This window comes from Artibeus jamaicensis, unplaced genomic scaffold (genome assembly GCF_021234435.1).
Source record: "Artibeus jamaicensis isolate MK-2021 breed Jamaican fruit bat unplaced genomic scaffold, CSHL_Jam_final contig_402, whole genome shotgun sequence".
Classification (NCBI taxonomy): Eukaryota; Metazoa; Chordata; class Mammalia; order Chiroptera; family Phyllostomidae; genus Artibeus; species Artibeus jamaicensis.
Window position 1 is genome coordinate 14,300,736 of NW_026521818.1, and position 20,671 is coordinate 14,321,406.

The following is a 20,671-nucleotide window of genomic DNA, read 5'->3' on the forward strand; positions in this document are numbered from 1 at the left end:
TATTAATAGATTTTAAAGAGATTATAGAACAGTACTATTAAATGTTGTTACTTAAAGTGATGATAAATTTGAATCATTTGTGAGTTTTTTACTTTCTTTTTTTTTAATCTTCCCCCAAGGACGTGGTCCCCAACCTCCCTTTTCCCCATCCACAGATGGAGCTCACATTAGCGCCTGAGCTCCACCTGCTGTCTCCCCTGCCCCATCTGAGGAAAAATGATCTTCCACGGAACCAGTCCCTGGTGCTAAAAAGGTTGGGGACCAATTCCTGAGGGTATGTTTATTGATTTTAGAGAGAAAAGAAGGAGTGTGGGGGGAGGGGCAGGAGAAACATCAAGTCAGTTGCCTCTCAGCCTGGGATCGAACACGTTAAGCTTTTGGTGTACAGGACTGTGGTCAAAACCACTGAGCCACCCATTGGGGGCAGTTGTTTTTCCTTATCCACCATTTAATAATAATGCTTGAGACTTTGTTACTTAGTTTTCATTTCAGGTTTAAGAACTTGAATTTTAAATACAGTTGACTCTTCAACAACATGGGGTTAGGGGCTCCAACTCTTGATTCAGTTGAAAAGTCCAGGTGTAACTTATAACTGTCCCCAAAATTTAACTACAGCTGTCCCTCTGATTGGTTCTAGGACCCTCCATGGATACCAAAATCTGTAGATGCTTAAGTTTGGTATATAAAATGGTACAGAGAGTTGTTCCTCTGCATTTGTAGATTCCAGGCTCTGAATCTATTTTGATACATGGTTGGTTGAATCCGTGGATGCAGAACTCTGGAATCTGGAAGGCTGTCTATATGAAGGGAGACCCCCCAAAAAAAACCAAATTATCTCCTGGAGGGCGGGCCCCTTACGGTACAGGCTTCCCCCACTACGTGAGTGTTCTAGCAGCCCACCTGTGTCAGTGTGCCAGCTGGCATTGTTATGAGAGACTGCATTTGGCTTCAGTAAATTTGTTTTTGAGGACTCAGTGCATTTGCCCATTTCATGATGGGTGATTTATGAGCACACCTGTGCACACTGTGCTGCGTGTTCAGCAGCTTTTGACCAAAAATGTCATGGCCTCCATGCCCCACTCTCATTCATCTGATCCCACCCCAAGTGACTTTTTTGTTTGCTTCCCTGAATGAAAAAGTTCTCAGAGAAAAATGTTTTGCCAACATGGAAGAGGTGAAACAAAAACAGTACAAAAACTAAAAGGCATCAAAATTGATGAGTCCAGAAACTGTTGTGAGCAGTGGAAGAAAAGTGTATCAGTGGGTGTATTGCATCAAATTGAGAGTACTTTTCAGGTGAAGTTTAAATATGTAAAAATAAATACACAATCTTTTATAAATACATTCTGGGTTTTGGGGTCCCCCTCATGTATTTATTGGAAAAAAATTACTTATAGGTAGACCCATGCAGTTCAAACCTGTTGTTCAAGAGTCAACTGTAATGAGTTTTTTGAAGGAAAATTAGCAATGTGTTGATGACTTCTAAGATGTTAGAAGGGTATAATTATAAAAGCAAAGAGAAAAAAGCTACCACCATTTCCTAAAAATTTTAAGAAGTTGTGTTGATACTATTTTTGAACCACTAAATGTGCAATATCATTAGCATAGTACTCTTTCAATAATTTTTAGAAGATTTTGAATCTCTCTGGTCTTCTACTCCATGTAAATGGCATAGATGAAGTATGATGATAGCCATTGCCTTCAAAACCATTTTGAAAAGTTACGCCCCAACTATTCAGTACAGAAGAATCCTGAACACAGGCCACTGGGATGTCTGCTGTGCCTCCTCGTCCATCATCATTGTCCATGTTGCATTGTATTTTAGCTAGGCATTCTGTGACTCAAAAACAAAACTTTTACCCGATGTTGTTTGGTCCTGTACTTTGCCATAAAAGTTCACATACTTTTATCATTTTGTCTCAGAGCCAACTAGCAGCAAAAGCACTTTATTTCAGTTCAACAAAAATATATTAGGTCTATACTTTGTTTACCAAATATTCTGCTAGTTTATAGAAATTGGAGAGCATTATGCTAAGTGAAATTAGCCAGGAGGTAAAAGACAAAGACCATATGATCTCGCCTTTAAGTGAAACCTAATCAACAAAACACACAAGCGAGCAAAATATAACCAGAGACATGGAAATAAAAAACAAACCACAGTAACCAGAGGAGAGGTGGGAGGGGATAATAGAGGGGAAAGGGGAAAAGGTTTTCAGGAACAACTACAAAGGACACGTGGACAAAACCAAGGGGAGGTGGAGTCAGGAGAGGGAGGTGGGGGTTGGCCTAGGGGGGGAGAGGCAGAAAACTGTACTTGAACAACAATGACATTTTTTTTTTAAAAGAAGGTATGTTTTTATTGAGGAGTTTAGAGTGTAGCGAATGAAGTGGACCTATGAACGAGGGAATTTCAGTACAGTGTATAAAATACTGATAGATATGTTATTGGAGGAGGGCCACTTAGTACTTCTTTGAGGATTCATGGAAGGCTTCCTGTGGAGTGAAGCTGACTCTTAAAAGGTGAATATAACTTCACAAGTTTTAAGAGGGGAGACTTAAATTTATATTGCTTTATTGTTTTTGTTTTACAAAAGTTGTAAAGAAAATACTTGTAGAATTAAAAACTACAAAAACAATTTAGATTATTTTTCTAGTTTTCACTACATGAAGTTCTATATTAGGTGTGATATGATAGTAATTTAGATTCATATCTCAACATGGACAAGATTAAAGGTTTTTTAAACTCATATATTAAAAAATAATAAACCCAAATGAGACATAGTTATTTAATGTACTCTCAATAATAGTTCTTAAACAGGGGTAGTGTTACTGGCAGGTCTAGCTTATGCTATACCCAATATTGAGATAACTGAGATACTCAGTTTAGTGATTTGTAATACTTAACAGGTAAAAACAACTTCAGTGTCCATTCTTTCAACAAGTATTTTTGAGTATTTCCGAATGCCATGAACTTTTCTAGGCACTTAAAATATACCTGTGAAACAAAATTGACAAAGTGTTCTCACCTTTTGTAATAATTTTTAGAGGGTTGGGGAAGACAACATAATAAATAATTATGTAGTATGTTAGTAGATGATATGCTATGGAAGATTAGAGCAGAGTAAGGAATGATTAGGAGCGATGATATCAGGTAGTTTAGTAAGAGCGTAGAAGACAGTATTGGGCTACAGATCAGAGACTTTGGGTAGTTGTTAACTTGTACATGATTTAAAGTCATGAGACAAGATAAAATCACTAAGGTAACATAAGATGAAGATGGTGACAAGTACCAAGGACAGAATCCTTGCCCCACTCTTTAGCTAGGAAGAAGAGGAAGAACTAGCAAAGGAGGCTAAGGTAGAAAAATCAAGAGTATGGATCCTGAAAGTCATACAAAGAAAGTATATCAAAGAGAAAGAAGGAATTAACTTGTTGCAAGGTGATGGTTGGCCAAGGAATTATCTCCTGGAGGGTGGGCCCCTTGTGGTACAGGCTCCAGATGCTGCCGCTGTGTGGAGTAAGAGGAGCACCGAGATTTAGCAACATGGAAATTGTTAGTGACTTTTACAAGAATGACACTGGTTGGAGTAATTGCAGCAGGAGCCTGCTTAAAGTGGGTTTAAGGAAAAATAAGGAGCATTTGGAAATTGGAGGAATTGACAAACATTATAATTAGGGTGTCCCTATGACCACATTTTCCTGCCACTCTCCTGGTGGTGTTCACAACTTGGTCCCAGTATAATTTTTGTGGTGCCTCATTTCGTTTTTAGATGGGGTCTCATTTGAGTAACAGTTTATATGGTCATTGTCATTATTCTTTTAACACACCCAAATTTGACCAGTTCTGTCCCTTCCAAGGTAGTTTACACCAGAGATCCTCATTAGTCCTTCCTTTTCTGTCATAACAAAATATTGCAGAGCTTGTACTTTTCCTACCTCAGATCTGTAATCAGCCATTTTTTAAGATGTTCTCTCTCATTTTTGTGGTGTTTAGCAAGCAGGGGTTGAAATTTTGATAGATTTTGATTGAGGGGGGAAGGGAGTGAGAAAGTAGGTGGCCAGTTGGTGAAAGGCATTTCACTAGTAAAATTTTTTAAAGCAGACAGTTGACCAAAGATACAGAGGTTGGAAAATAGAAACTTTACTCAGGGAACTCTTTGTAAAACTGAATAGATGGCATGTGAGAACCCCTAAAAGAAGTGTATTGTAACATTAAAGCAAAAAGATGCGTTGAAGCCAGGTAATGAAAGGATCTGAACATCAGACAGAAAGTGTTTGATTTCATTCTTTATTTAGGACAGTAACATACAATAGGCCTTGATGTTAGTGGTCCAGGAAAACTCGTGAAGCTGTTACAACCCACACGATCCGTAATGAAGTCCTGAGCCCGTGGGTAGGATAATGGTAATCCAAAGGAGGGAACCAAATGCAACAGATACTACAGCAGAGAGAGCAGAGGGGGGATGGGAGCGTAGCAGAAGCGTGACAAAGAGGTCTGCAGTGTCAGGTGCCTGTGGAACCCGAGCAGCAAAGGCTGCAGATGCTGTTCACTTCAGTAGAGAACGCAGGAGTAAGTGAAGGAGGAAGACCAAGATTTTTTTTTTTTTTTTTTTTTTTGGAAAAATTCCTTGGTAATGTGATGAGAGAGTATATAACCTATTGAACTCCATCCGGTAGAGGTATATTTAAGGAACAGTAGGACAACATTTAGGAAATAAGGTTTTTATTGTCACTGAAGGAAACCATAATGAGATTCCCATCTGTGGAGAAGCATGAATATTTGGATGTCAGTAACCCTCTCATAAGTTATTTCAGATTCTTTATTTCAGAGAAGTGCATTTCTTGCCTCACTTTTAATTAGACAAAAAAAAAAAAAAACCTCCAGACTTTTCCTGGCACTTTATAATTCTTTCTATTGGGAATTAACCCCTCATAAAATAAATATCATATTTCAGTTTTAATCACCTTTTGGAAAATACAAACACATTTTATATTTTATTCAGTTAAAAGCCCAACCTTGAGCCCTGGCTGGTGTGGCTCAGTGGATTGAGTGCAGGCCTGTGAACCAAAGCATCACTGGTTTGATTCCCAATCAGGGCACATGCTTGTGTTTCAGGCCATGTCCCCAGTGTGGGGTGTGCTAGAGGCAATCATACATCGATGTTTCACTCCCTTTCTTTCTCCCTCCCTTCCCCTCTCTCTAAAAGTAATAAATAAATAAAACCTTTTTTTTTTTAAAGCCCAACCTTAATGAGAGCCTCTTGGAATTTAAAATGTCTGCATGGTTACTGCCTCCGAGTTACTTTTTGTCATGATACAGTGTCCTTCCCTATAGCCGGCGTAAGTAGTTTGGTTGCAAACATACTTTTCCCCACTGAAGCAGAGACAGCACTGCTGTGGTGGAGTAGTGAGTGAGTGTAGAGTAGTCTTCCCTCATCCACAGTGTCTCTGTCTGCGGATTCTGTTATATGCTATCAGTTGCAGTCCAAAAATGTTAAGTGGAAAATTCCAGAAGTAAACAAGGAGTTTTAAGTTGTGCACCCTTATGAGTAGCGTGGTGAAATTCCACATTGTCCTTGTGCCCCACCCATGGTGTCCATCATCTCTTTGTCCATCGTACCCACACTGTATATGCTACCTGCCTGTTAATCACCTAATAGCCATATAGATGATCCAATCTGTTGTCTTGGTATCATGGTGCTTGTGTTGACGTCACCCGTGTTTCACTTAATAATGACCCCAAAGTGCAAGAATAGTGATGCTGGCAATTCAGACAGGCCAAAGAGAAGTCATAAAGTGCCTCCTTTAAGTGAAAAGATACGTAAAGTACAGTAAGATATTTTGAGACAGAGAGACCACATTTACATAACTTTTATTACAGTATATTGTTATAACTGTTCTATTTTATCATTGTTGTGCTCCAGTTGTTGTTAATCTCTTACTGTGCCTCATATATAAATTAATCTTTATCATGGATATGTACGTGTGTATGTATAAGAAGAAACATGGTTCATATGTACAGTTCAGTACTATCCATGATTTTAGGTATTCATAGTTTATTCATTTGAAATATGCCTTCATTGGATAAGAGGCACTACTGTATTTGATTGTTCAAACAAAAGCCTTTGGAGAGAAGACAAGGAGATGGCTGAATAACCAAAATTGGGATTATGTAATTCCAATTAAATGTATGCTCTTTTGAAAACAGGCAAAGCATTCGAATCTGGCAGTGGAGAGTAAGGGAACTGGAGTGTTCTGATGGATTTGGTTATTTGTGGATGACTACTTTTAATGGAGGAAATTTGAACAATGTTACTTTAATATGATTGGGAAGAAATTAAAACAATTTGTAATTTATCACCAGTGCTGACAGCAGGATATGGCAAAAACCCAAAATGTTGGGGATTCAAGTCCTGGCCCTTGGATAGTACATTGAGTGAGTCTCTTCAACAGTTTCTTGGATTATCATTTCCCTCCAAAACTGAATGAGTCAGGGGTTCCTAAGATAACTCCGAAGCACACCAGAAGGATTCACAGCACTTAAAAAAAGGAAGAAAAAAGTTTCTATTTACAGTAAGAGCTTATTACCGTTCGAGGAGAGAGATTAAAGTCAGCAAAAGGAAAAGGGCACAGAGGGAAGTCCTGAGGAAGCCTGTAGGTGTTCTCTCCCATTTGCAGGGTGTGGCCAACCAGGGAAGCACAATTGAACCTTGGTTTCTAGGGTTTTTATTGGAAGCCAGTCATATAGGTGTGAATCACCCACATGACTGACCTCAACTACTCATTCTCCAGCCTCCCAGGAAAAAGTAGTCGTCACCAGAAATCACACTGTATGCATAAACTATCTGGTTAAATTAGAACCCTCTGCTCAAGGGCTCAGAGCTCATTTCCCAGAAGCTGGCCAAGGACCAGTCCTGAAGATAGTAGGCCTCTTCCCGGTATGGGCAGAGTTTGAGCAACACAGGCCTGCTGAGTTAACTCTTCTGCACAAGTATAGAATTATGTGATACTGAAATTTCTTGTAATTCTTATGTTTTGTGAATGGATTTGTAACTTCATATATATTGTAAAGAATTGAAAGCTTTTGTTTGTCTTTAAGATGGTTCGGATGTCTCTATTTGAAAGGTTAAATTTAAAAAAAACAAATTAATACTGATGCTAGAAAATAAGAACAGGAATTGAATGTGTAAAAATAAAATATGTCTTAAACAAGTCAACACAGAGCCCTGCTCACTAATGAATAAGCTCCCAATTGGAAAGATTAAGAATTTCCAGACTTGAGTCATTTTGAGAAAATCTAAGGAAGCTACCTAATTAAGCCCAATTTCAGAAGCTAAGTTCAGTTAACATTTGATTAGCAATTACTGATATTTTTCATTTCCTTTGCATTGGTGGTAATTTTTTTTTATTTAATTGTTGTTCAAGTACAGTTTTCTGTCATTGGTGGTAAATTTAAAGTTTTAAATTAAAAACCTTTGCACCATTTTTGTAAAATTGAGGAAAGTGCTCATTTTACTTTTCTATTTTAGTATGAGTCTCTCTTAAACACATTCGAAAGTTGTTTAGTGCAAGTATTCTATATTTAGTGCCTGTTAAATAACTCTGGTACCTTCATCTTCCCATTATTTATCCTTGATCCGTGGTTTTCCAATTGAGAATGGTTTTATTTGTGTTTCTACTATCTTTTGGGGGGGGGGTCCACTTTTCATATTTAAAATTTCTTTGATTTAAAAATGTTCAATATTTTAAAAATAAATTAAATTATATCTGGGTGTTTTGTTTTTCTCCCAAGTCCATAATTTATAATTTAGTATAAAATTTGCAAATTACCATATAGAATAGTGCATTTTGTTCTGCATTTGAAATTACAGAATATTTGAAGTGGTTATATTCAACTTAAAGTAGAGTAAAACCTTTCTAAAATTTGACATACTTATCTGAAAAAAAAGTATTGGAATTACTTTTGTATAAAAGAAACCTTCATGTTCCTACCAGGTTAGTCATTTTACTTCAGATTAACCCCATACACTAGAAATGGTACAGTGTAAAATTACCATAGAAGTACTGAACTCTTCTTTCACATTTCTAGTTAATACCTTTTTAACTGTGTTTAAGTATGGTACAGGAGGGAACCAAGTAACTTTCAACACTGAGTATATATAAAATATCCTTGGGATAGTTACATAGCTTTTATCTTAAAATATTTATTGCTGGGTCTAGAAATGGATCTTAGTTTTCCAATTGTCATGAAATCCTTTCTCAGAAAGAGCAAAGTATTAATTTTTAGTTCACATTGCCTGGTTTATTAGCTAATATGGTTTCCCAGCCATTCACAATATAATATCTGTGTTTCAATTAGTTCTTAAGTAGTGTTCACCTTTTCCTATTATAAATAAAAGTCACAGTAATATAGAATACTTTAGAGCAGTAAGTGCTGTACTTTGCAACATCTAGCGGTCCTCATGGCTGTTTTCTCCAGTATTTGTTCTGTTCAATTTGACTCTCTAAAGCAAAGCCACATTGGCAATTCATAATTCTTTGGCAAGTCTGAATTTGACTTTTCTGTTGAAAAGAGACTTTACTGACCTCTTTAGATTTTCTCTTTTTTTACTCAGAAATAAGCATTTTAAATTGTTTCACTCTGGTCCAATTTTGTTCAACAAATTTGACATTGTACTGGAAACTAATGGTCAAAGCTATTTAAATAAGACACCATTCTTACCATTGAAGAACTAACTTATACTCTAGGTTCTTCATTCCATTTCTCTGTCAAGAAAATTGAAGATAAAGATTAATAAAAGCATACATTACTCTCTGATTTTTTTTTTTTTGGTAGTTGCTTGGGCCATTTTCTTTCTGACTGAGTTTTCTTTTTTTCCTGACCTTGTTCAAACCTGCTTCCTTCTCATGCACTTGAAGGCAAACTGTTTTCAGCAAGCTGGGTAGGGTGTACTGCCACTTCTAAATAACCAGAAAACTGAAATTGTTAAAACTCTTTAATGTTCAAGACTCTAAATACCATTTGTCTTTCAGAGTTCTCTACTTTAACTAAATTAGGGGGTTTTTTTAGTTTTATCCACAAAGCCTGTAGTCTTACTTGCTTTCCAAATCTCTTGTGGGAAACCTTCATTCATAGTGAGGTGAGTATGTGTGTTGTTAGGTAAGATACCACCACCACAAACCCAGGAAATTATTCACTATCCCAGGCATTCTTTGAAAATTGCAAATTATTTAAGATCTTTAAAAAAATCATTTCCCAATTTCTTCTACAGTTTAAGTTGCCGATCTAGTAAATCCTGATGAATTTTGCTCTGGTAAATGTGATCAGTTTGAAGGGTAATTAATGTGTTCTTTAAATATGAGTAATTTAAATTTTGCATTTAAATTAAAACCTGTTGTTAAAACTATTAAATTCAGTCCAAAAAAATGAAACAGCTATTTAAAACTTCTTCTCATAAAATATATTAGACATCCTGAATTAGAATGTGTATAAATCTAGAATTTAGAGCATTTAAGAGATGATTTGTAAATCCTGGCAGTTTAGCATGAACCTCCCAAAAGACCCCACAAGAGACTCGTAGGACTCAGAAAGGCTGTGGGTTCAATTTTCTCTTATGTTCTGAGGGGAATACCGATATTTGTGGCATCTGTGCATTTGTGATTACACATCAAAAAGCATCTTATTCTGAAAGGCAATACATGTGGAAACAAAATAGTGTATTGCTATTGCAGTTTCTGCATTGTCTAAAAACTCATTCAATTTATGAGTTCCTCCATATCTACTATGATAGCACTGAACAGAAATTTCAGTTATGGCACAACATTTCTATCAACATAGTTTTCCTTCTTAAATGCCATTTTAAACTTTTATTAAGAACTATATTTTAGGAACTAATATTCCCTTTTAATTACACTAAGGCATTAGACAAACCGGCCCCAACTTTCTCCTGCTACTCAACCCCCACAGATGTTTTCAATCTGTGGTTTGAGGCTTTATTTCCCCACAGTGGGACCCTGGGTTGCGAGGTATGTCTTGTTCCCCAGTTGTTCCTCCCGGTTTATCTGCGTGCAAATGTGGGACCACCCACAGCCTCACCCAGCCTGCTGCCATGCCTGCCCCAGCACTTCAGTCCCCACCTGGCCACTAGTCCTCTCCTCTCCACCCAGCTGCCCATCTCCACCCCTCCTACCAGTCTGGATAAATGTGTCTTCGTTAACTGCTTGGTTATTGGACTTCCATACAGTTTGATTTTCTGGCATTTCAGGTTATTTTTTTTTAATTTGTTGGTGTCCTCCTTTTGGTTGTGTGAGGAGGCAAAGTGTATCTACCTACGCCTCCATCATGAAGTCTGGAAAATTTTCATTCATATATGATCTTAAAGTGACCCATCATTCCCTTAGTGGAATGCATATCAAAGTAAAATTCTCTTAAAGTGAAGAAGAGTATGCAGTGAAATTATAACTATCTAAACATGGTTAGTAATTTCACTTACTGTGTGTGTGTGTGTGTGTGTGTGTGTGTTTGTTTTAATTTCGTAAAGTGAATCTGGATTAATTCCTGGAATAAAAGAAAAATATTTTATGACTTCGAGTTTTTCAATCAAGAATTAAACTAGATATTTCTTAATAAATCTGTACATTTCTCTATAAATTGATGAGATTGCCAATGTCCTATGTCATTAAAATAAATAAAAATTTAAGCTTATGGGTTCTTAAATTAACATTTTAGATTATTTTAATCTTATTTTTATCAAGGAAATGTTTTTATCCTGGAGATTTTATGACACATTGAATTTTTTGGCTTTTGTAGAATCTGAATGTAGTTGTTTTAAGGAGATCAGTTCTTAAGTTCATTTTGCTGTGTCTGTTTTTCATAGCATGGCCATTTCTTAACTGTGTGTGATAGCAGTTGTTCTTTTCTAAAATTAAGAATTTATTTAATATCATATTTCTTTTAAAACAAAACATAGAAAGGAATTTAACTTAATAATGACAGTTTAAAATTATATTTATAACTAACAATATATTTTGTGCATGTGTTTTTTTACAGGAATTGAAACCTGATATAGTAACAAAATCTGCTCTTGGTGACGATATCAATTTTGAAAAAATCTGCAAAAAGGTATATCTGCAATGGATTTTATTTACTTATTTATTTTTTTTTTTTAGAAAAAGTTTCTTATTTATGTTTTTTACTTTTTCCTTGATGAGAAAACTCATCGAGAAGCCGGGTTGTATAAGTATATAGTGAATTTTCCCCACTTGGACTCTAGTGTTGCCACCAAAAAAATATTGTATGGTAATTTATGAATTTTGCTTTGATATGTTATCACACTTTCAAGATCTTTAAAGGTATGTTGAACTAAGTACAATTTTTATAACTTAGCAGTTTGTCAGTCTTACCTGTTCAAATAAAGAATCATTATTTTTATTCTTTCCAAATCATTTCCTTGAATATTTCTCTTAAATATTGCATTTACCCTGTGAACCATTATATTTAACCCCCATTTTACAAGTGAGAAAAACTGAAAGATTGTAGTCATGTGATTAGGACTTATTCCACAAGTATGTGGCCATTAGGACATTAACGCAGATCATCTGGTTCTTGGATTTACCAGTCCTGCTGCTGCTTTGCCCTTTTATATTTCCTCCCACTTTGCTAATGCCTCCATAAGAGAGTTCCACTTAGGACAGATTTTGGGTTGATTGATTTTTCTATATTGCTTTTCTGTTTTCACTTTCATTGACATTTGCTCTACTCTGTATTATTTGTTTCTTGCATTTGTGTTTACTTTGCACTTCTTCTAGTTTCTTAATGTGGAAACAAATTACTCGTTTTGGACCTTCTTTTCTAATGTAAGCATTTAATGCTCTAAATTTCCCTCTGAGAACTACTTTAGCTACATCCCATATATTTGATGTTACATTTTCATTTTGAGTTCAAAATAATTTGAATTTCCCTTGAAACTTTATCTTTGACCCATGGTTTAATTAGAAGTATATTCTTTACTTTGTGAGCACCTAGGGGATTTTTCCACGTATATATTACTACTGTTGTCCTTATAATACAGGAACATACTTTTTTATTTTTATTTTTTGAACTTTATTATTTGTGTTATGGCTTATCTTGGTGACTATTTTATGTGCCCTTAGTAAACAGTATGTATTCTATTGGGACCAGTGTCCTATAAATGTCATTAGGTCAAATTGGTTGATGGTATTGTTCAGATGGTTTATATTTTTCCTTCTTGTTATATTGATTACTGAGAGAGGTATGTCACAGTCCCCAGCTGTAAATGTCAGGTTGCCTATTCCAGCCTTAAGCAAAAAGAATACTCTTATTCTATATTTATGTAGGGTAGCACAGACTTCTCTACAATTAATTGTTGTTAGACATGTTAAATGTTAAAAGTATTTTATTGTGAAAAGGCCAGAATATAAGCGTTCTGTGTGCCGAGGAGCATGAGGATTTGTTGTTGCCGTCATTGTCTTTGTCAAAAGCAACACCCAAGTCATGAGCATGATGTTAAAACAGCCTCTCTACTTTACACTACTGTTACAGAACACAGACCCCACCTCCCCAGGACTGTATAGTAATACTAAAAGGACCCCCTACTGGGCTTGTCTGTTGCCAATAGGAAAAACATCTCTCAATGCCAGAGATTTGTGAAAAGGAGAGGAAATGTTTATTTAATGCTGCAGACTTAAGTGACCTAACATCTTCATTAAAATATCAAAGTCCTTTAGGATATCCACAGTCACCCAAAGTGCTTCCTTCCCCCGCTGCCCTAATTTGGGGTACCATATCTCAGGAAAAGAAGCAAACATCTGGGATCTAGGCTCCTGGCATCGTCAGCTGTGTTGACACCCAGGCAGGATCTCTAATTAGTCCAAAGCCTTATGGCACCTTCTCGTGGTCTACTGTAAAGAGTTCTTTGTACCCATTTTCCAGGCAGAGTCTCTCCTGCTTCCCAGGCCACATGGCCAAAGGGAGCACCCCAAAGCCACATGGTCCTCTTCTACCAAAGCTGCAGGTGTCTGCACTCTGGCCAAAACTACATGGCTCTTCTCTCCACCAGAGCTGTAGATAGGATAGGGCCCCTCTGGAGCAAAGCTGAGTGGCAGTTCTTTGCTAAAGCTGCGGGGTTCCCCACTCTGGTGAAGCCTTGTGGCTCTCTCCTTCACATGGTTGCAGGGGTCTCCAGTCCTCCAGAAGCGCGTGGCTTTCTCTCACATGGCTGTGGGGGGTCCCCACTCTGGCAAAACCTTGTGGCCCTCTCCAGTGGCTGCCATGTCTGGGTTTAAATCCCTGTGCCAGTCCTCCTCAGCAGCCCCATTTCTGACTCCTCCCACAATCGACTATACTTGCCAGCACTCTCATATCCTTCCAGCTTTACTGGGCTGCCATCATGAGTCTGGGCAGGTGTGGCCCCATAGCATGGAGCCAATCTTTTCCAAGCTCTCATGCAGGCACTGTAAACAGGGGGAGTTACCTCCCAGTTACATCTTGGGTGGGAAGTCCCTTTCTATCCCCCTGGCTCAGAGCATGGCCACAGCCATTTAACCTATCTATGCAACCAGTTAAAGGTTATAGATAGGTTAAATGACCATGCCAAAGGTTAGCTGCAAAGCTGAGGCTCTACAAAACAGCTCTGCATCTTCCTGCTCCATGTGTCCCTTCCCCCAACTCATACCTGGGGGGGGGGGGGTGAGGACATCTTTTATGTCTTTCTAATATTTCTTGGACACCCTGAGTTCTGGACCCCATTCCAAATCCCTATTTTGTGCCCCCTCTTGGCTACACCCTGTTACAGTACTATGGTTTTACAGTACATGTTATTTCATAGGATTCATTCATAAAAATGGAAAAATTTTGGTTTTGTTATAGTTTTAAACTTGTGGTTTGGTGTATGTCTCATACAATATAATGACACCTTAAATAGAATAGTGGTAATGGTATAAAATATGGAAGACTGTATTTGTGTTTTCTCTTGAGAGTTTTTTTTTAAAGTTTAAGCTTTTTACCGGAGTGAATTATTTTGAACTTTTTGGTTACTAGTTCTAAAAGTATTTTATTAATGCTTAATTTGTGGTGAGAGTAAAAAGTAATTTATTTTTAGCTCCTTAATAATATTATGTTTTCATCTAAACTCTTAACCGTAACACTTGTCAATACTTATCACTTAACTTGAACTTGGAAATATCCAAAATAAAATATCCTATGTCCTTATTTTTTAACTTCTCAGCCAGATTATTTTCACTTTGGGAAGTTTAGTAGCAGTTAATGTATGTGTAATATGTGTAAAACGAGTATTTCAGGGTATGGTCTGTCTTCCATTTACAGCCCTTTGTTCAACCTTCTAGTGTTTGAAATATCATTTAAATTGAAAGTGGGGAAACAAACATCTATATTAGCTTACCAGTATTTTGTAATAGTAAAGTCATTTGTATGTAACTGGATTTGTAGGCATGTGACATATAGTAATAATTAGATAAAAAGTTCAGGATCTTTATGACTGAAATGTTGTGAAGTGAAACCTGATTTGTTTCTGCTCTTTTGTACCTTCCTCCAAAAAAAGAGGAAGGAAGGGAGGTTGAAAGGAAGGAAGGGAAAACAGTTCTGTTTCATCAGAGTTCTTTAGAGATCCTTGAGGGATTTAAAGCCAAGGGAAACTGCCCTGCCTAAGAATCCTTTCCGTTTCCTCCTAGGCTATTTGATTTCTGTGATTTTGTTACTATTTTATTTCACTTGTGATATCCTTCCATTGGATTCAAATTCTTCCATGTCAAAATCTGTTAACAAATTAAAGCTCCCTAACAAAAAATGAAGCAGGCAGTGGTTGTTTGGGAGGGAAGACTTGATTAATAATTCGTTTGCCATTGGAAGGGAGCTCAGTGGAAGATGACCAAATAGGAGTAAAAGGATACTTACATAAAGCTCCACACATTTGAGGTTCTGTGACCACTGGAGTAGAGCAGACCGAACCAATTTGTGTAACCTTTTACAACTTGCACAAATTTTGATGCATTTCTTATCTCAGTTGATCTTTAAAAACTACAACACAGTCATTGCATACAGAAAATATTCTTGTGTGTGTGTGTGCACATGAGTGTGTATGTGTGATAATAGCAGTAGTGCTTTATTTTTCAAATAAAGGAAAGGGGGTAGAATGGTTAAGTAGCCAGTTAATATGTGTATGATGAGAGTTTAAAGGTAGATAGAGAGTTTAGGGACTGGGGCGCTGACATTTCCAGACAGCTATTGCCAGGTGTTTAGGGGCATCTCAGTTCAAAACATCTGTTGCATTCTTAGCAGTTGGCTAGACACTGTGGAATATATAAAGGGAATAGGTGACAGTATTTTCTACAGGACTGTGTAATCCAGTAGAAAATAAAAGACAGTTATTATTAAATAATTTTAGGATAAGGGGGAGCAAATTGACATTTGTTAACATGTACCAGTTGCCTGACTAATTAGGTGCTTTATATATGTTAGCTTTCTCAGGGAAGATGATGATAACCTCATTTAACAGATAAGACAGTGGGCCAAAAAAGGTAAAAAATATACTATAGTCAGGCATTAGGAAATGGCAGGTCTAAGGTCTAAACCCAAGTTTCTTGTTTCAGCCTATAAGATGAAAGTGTAGGACAAAAGGATGGAGTGAGCTTCCATGTATGTAAAACTATTTTAGAATCATGATGTTACAGGGATTATGGGTTCAACAAATGCAAAAAGTCTCCTGGTCCCTTCAATGTGGAACTATAAACCTTAGTTTGCTTAGTTGCCACACTTCTTCAAATTCAGTTGAATGGACTGTTTCTCCCTAAATGTGTTTTAGTAAGTACAAATATTCATGTGTTGATTTATATCTTTAGGTAAAACCTAGAATTGAAATTAAGTTCAATTAATATTGAAAGTACTGCTGCTAGCATCCTGCTTCTACCAGTTCATGTACAGCCAGTTTGTTTTAGGCGTCATTTCAAAGGAATGGATGTTGCATGTAAGAGCTTTTTCATTTTTAGACCGTTGTTTATATTTACATGTACATTCTCAAAATTCCCTTCAAAATTGAACACCAAATGCTTTGTGCTCACAGTAAATCCCATATGCCAAAATAAAAATTTTCCATTAAAAAATTAGGTGTTTTCCCTTTTTTACTTAATTTATTTGAAATGGAAGAAACTGGAGGTGTGTTAAACCACAGTTTCCTGAGCATTTTCCATGGCAGACATTGTGTCAACTTTAAGTAAGGAAAGCTGCGGTTTCTTTCATACCCTCAGTATTGTAAAGACTTTCATGCAGGTGTAGAAACTATTCGTTCACAGACTACTTAGCCTTACAAGCTTCAAAATAAATTTATTTAAATTTAAGGTGTATGACAGTATTTGAAATTTTCCTATAAACCTCCACAAATTTTCTGTCCTGTAAAGTTTATCACATTCTACTTTAGAATAGTTATTTGTACATTAGTCTTAACCTTTTAAATTAGAACAAGATCATGAGCCTCAAAAGAGGGTGTTTGTCTTTATGTATAACAACACCATGCCTTCACATAACAAGTCATGTTTAATGCAAATGCAAGTATAAATATGACTAAGTATAAAGAGGGAGAGAGTAAGTGAAGGAGGGAAGATGGACAGGAGAGGAATTAAGGAGAGAGAAACCAAGTCTGTTCCAGCAGAGGCTGCCTGCCTGTTCTGTTGAGTCCCTACACTAACCCAGTGCTGGTAGCAAATTGCAGCAGGGACCCAAAGCAGTGCTGAAGGTGTGAACTGAGCCTGCTTGTTGCACAAGCCTCTTTCTTTTGTTCCATTTTGCTTATTGTTTATATTTGATTTCTTTCCACAAAGGTTTGAGAGGGGCCTGGAGTTGGATCACAAAATGAAAGAAAGTTGTCTCAATTTGAAACAAAACTTGTATTTCAACAACTATTCTCATACTACACTGAAATTAGAAACCTGACCTTGATACATGTAGTTCTTAAACTTTTCGATTTAAAGAAAGTCAGTTAAAAATCAAATTTTATAAATTCAAGCAATCATTTAAATTTTTCTTTCTCCTAAGTAAAAAATGTCAAATTTAACAATTTAAATTGACTTTAACTTTATTCCTCATAAAGCAATTAAAAGTCATTCATTTAATTTTTTAAATTTAACTTTTAGCCCTGGCTGGTGTAGCTCAGTGGATTGAGCGTGGGCCTGTGAACCACACGATCGCGGTTCGATTCCCAGTCAGGGCACATGCCTGGGTTGCAGGCCAGTTCCCAGCAGGGGACTCACGAGAGGCAACCATACATTGATGTTTCTCTCCTTCTCTCCTTCTCTCCTTCCCTTTCTCTCTAAAAATCAATAAATAAAATCTTTTTAAAAATTTTAAATTTTAACAAGAGGTAAAGGGAATACAGATCAAATATTTTATTTAACAATTATATCAGCAGTTTTAACTTGCTCTCAAGATTACCTAGCCAGTTTCCTAACAAGCCTGTATTTGTGAACACGCTGCTATCACATGCGGCTGCATTAACTAGTACCCTGCACAACTCCAGTTGCAGCAGCTCCCGGGTGAGTGGCAGTCCTGGGATTATGCAGTGCGATGACTTTTTAAAAATTCATCTCACTTCTTGTTAGCCTGGTATTTTCCCCCAAATAAATCCTCCACAAAGTTTGCAGCATAAATACACAGTTATAAAGAAAGATATAACAGATAACACCTTTATTTATTTGATAAATACACAATTGTAAAATTCCAAATTTATTGTAGCGCCTTTTAAAAAAATACAGAACTTACTGAAATTGGATCATTAAGCCACTCTGATGTTTTTCAGGGCAGAGAAATAACATTGGTAAATAAACTCCATCATAAAATGATTGTTAACACAACAGTATTTACCTCTAGTTGACATTAGACATTCAGGTATTACCACTGCTCTTCTGAAACTTTTTATAACTAAGATGGAAAGTTGTAGCTAACTCTGGAAAGGAAAGCACCCAATTCATCACAGCTTTTAGCAAGTTGTCAGAGCAGGGATTTGGGAACAGTAGTAGATACATTTTGGGCAATTATACATGAATATATTGTCAAAACCTATTAGGATTCCTAGAACATTTTACCTAAAAATGTGAAAGTAACCCCTATGATCAGAATAGTTGCTTTTTAATTTATTTGTTTTATAAATACATATGTTCATGTATTGGGGATTATCTTTGAAGCAGATTTTTAGTTGCTTCAGGAACTATTCTGAAATAAGCAGTTAAAGAGCTGTTGCTAGAGTGTTGTCTTTTTCCTCGTAACCTGAAGAAGGGCGGCTCCTGTGGTGTGTATAATGGTTGGTTGTCAAGGCTGGTTGTTTTTGTTGTCACTGTTGCTGTATTTACATTACATGTGAATGTTCTGGAAATTGGCCTGAGGACTGAAGGGTATTGGCACTGCATTGAGTATCAGATTTTTGCCACTAAGCCAGCGTCTTCACTTATGTCACCATTCAAGGAGGCATAGTTAGTGCTATAACCAGTTGCCTTGATTTGGCAACAGAAGTGGCTGTTGGTGATGTTTTTGTTTGGAACTTAACTTTTAAACATCATGAACCTGCTGATTTTTAAAAACTTTTTAGTTTATCCCCATGAAGGATTCTACTTACATGTAATTTAGAACAGGTGTCACACACACCTTTTTCCATAAAGGGACCCTATCGTAAATATTTTAGGCTTTGCAGGCCTTGCAGTGCCTGTCACAACTACTCAACTCTGCCACTGTGACATAGTGCAACCATATCTAGTATACAAGTAAACGAACTGGCACATGGGCCAGTTAGCCCACCACCCGTTACAGGAATCAAATACTTCTACAAGGTTTTTTTCTGAAACTGACAGGTCTTTATTAATTTTTCCCCACTTTCCAATTCAGTTGATTCTTATGGAATTTATCCCCACGTCATTCTTTTTTCATTAATACACTGTAAGCCGTAGCTGTTGACATCCTGCTATGGGTCTGTAAGGATTTAGATCTCATTCCTCCTCCATGTCGTTTATGTACCTCTTCGTCCTCCTAATATATGTCAGTCAGATTTAGGTCAGTTGAACATTTCATGATTATTTTGACTAGAAGTCACGTAGTGAGTAGTTACTTTTCCTTTTCTACATAATATTTCTATTTCCTAAAGCTTTATCATTGTTATGTTTATTTTGTTAGTTTTCTGTCTTCTTTCTAATGTAACACCAAACTCCTCGACAGTTACTGAAATCCCCTCCAAAGTCATTTCATACACCAGGCATTCTACATCGAAATCTTTTCTCACCATCCTGCTGATTCCAGTTGCCTGGATCTCCTCTTCCTTATATTCCATGCCTTCCTCATGTTTTTGTGTCCTTCATTTTAGTGGAGCAGTAGCTTCTTGGAAAAAAGGTTCAAGGGATGTAAACTTCTTAAAACCTTACATTTCTCAGAATATTTTTATTCTTACCTAGTTTGACAATTATTTTTCTACAGAAATATAGCAGCATTTCTCCATTGTCTTTTGACCTTTGATTCTGATTCCTGAAATTTTTTTTTTTTGGTGATTTGTTTTGTTTTTTTTCTTCTGAAAGTTTGTAAACTTTGATATTCTGATGTTACTCTATTTTAATATGTTGTGTTGAGTCCTTTCAGACTGAAAAATCACGTCCTTTATTGGGGGTTCTGTACTACAGCTGTTACTATGCTTTTTGTAAAACTCAAGCAAGCATGTTTGACCCATAAACTTCAGCAGCCCGGCTTGTTACTGAGTGACTCAGGTGGTCCTGGTTGCAAGATTTGCACCAGGTGTAATTTAAAGACGTAATTCTGGGTGACATTACCTAGATAGTGTTTCAAACAGAATAGATTTCAAACTGCCTTCATCTTGCTAAGATACTCATAAGTTTGTATTACTGGAAGGAGGAAAAATCCTTATACTGGGCTATTTACCATGTAGGATAAATTCACAATTCAGACATTTGAAGCTGGTAGTTCTATTTTAAGACACCAATGAAATTTATTCACTTTATGAAACGTTTATTGAGTGCCAGGCTACTCTTACTATTACTGTTGTAGACACAGGGTCTGTAGCAGCAGTGAAGAAGACAAAGTCTGCTTTACAGATAAGCAGATATCTGCACTGGCATGAAGTACTGGGTGTGTGAAATAAATGAGGAGTGATGGAAACTGTTGTTAATTTAGATAACATTCTAGCAGAGACCTGACTACAGTGAGAGGATCAGTCTTTGAAAGTAGAGTATTCCAGGTAGAGAAGATCTTGCAATGGAATAGCCTAAGCGTCAAGAACAATTGATAGCATGACCTGATTATATACAAAAATTCACTGGGACTGTTAGAGGGCAAATGGGTTTATGGGGAAGCAAGATGTTAAGGAGGGTGACCAGGTGTGAACTTATGACACTGGTCCGAGCGAGAAGACGGTTGGTGAGTTGGTCAAAGACAATAAGAGTAGAAATGGTGAGAAGTGACTGGTTCTGCGTGTATTTTGTAGTTGGAACCACATAATTTGCTGAAGAATTCATTTTGAGATGTGAAGGAAGGAGAAGTATAATGGAGGAATCCTTTGAGTTTTAGGCCTGCACAACGAGAAAAATTGAAATTATGTGCAATAAGATGGGAAAGGTAATAGTAAAAGTAGGTTTGAGAAGAAAAAGAATT

At 36.7% G+C, this 20,671-nt stretch overlaps 1 protein-coding gene across 2 annotated transcripts in view; it reads left to right on the top strand.

Annotated features, from left to right (window-relative positions):
• Positions 1-20,671, top strand: part of SRFBP1 (serum response factor binding protein 1) — a 61,819-nt gene that overhangs the window by 31,255 nt on the left and 9,893 nt on the right. For both annotated transcript variants that reach the window (XM_037165548.2, XM_037165547.2), the window contains exon 4: positions 11,051-11,122. In XM_037165548.2, the coding sequence (XP_037021443.2) occupies positions 11,051-11,122 (72 nt within the window). The remainder of the gene's footprint in view (positions 1-11,050; positions 11,123-20,671) is intronic.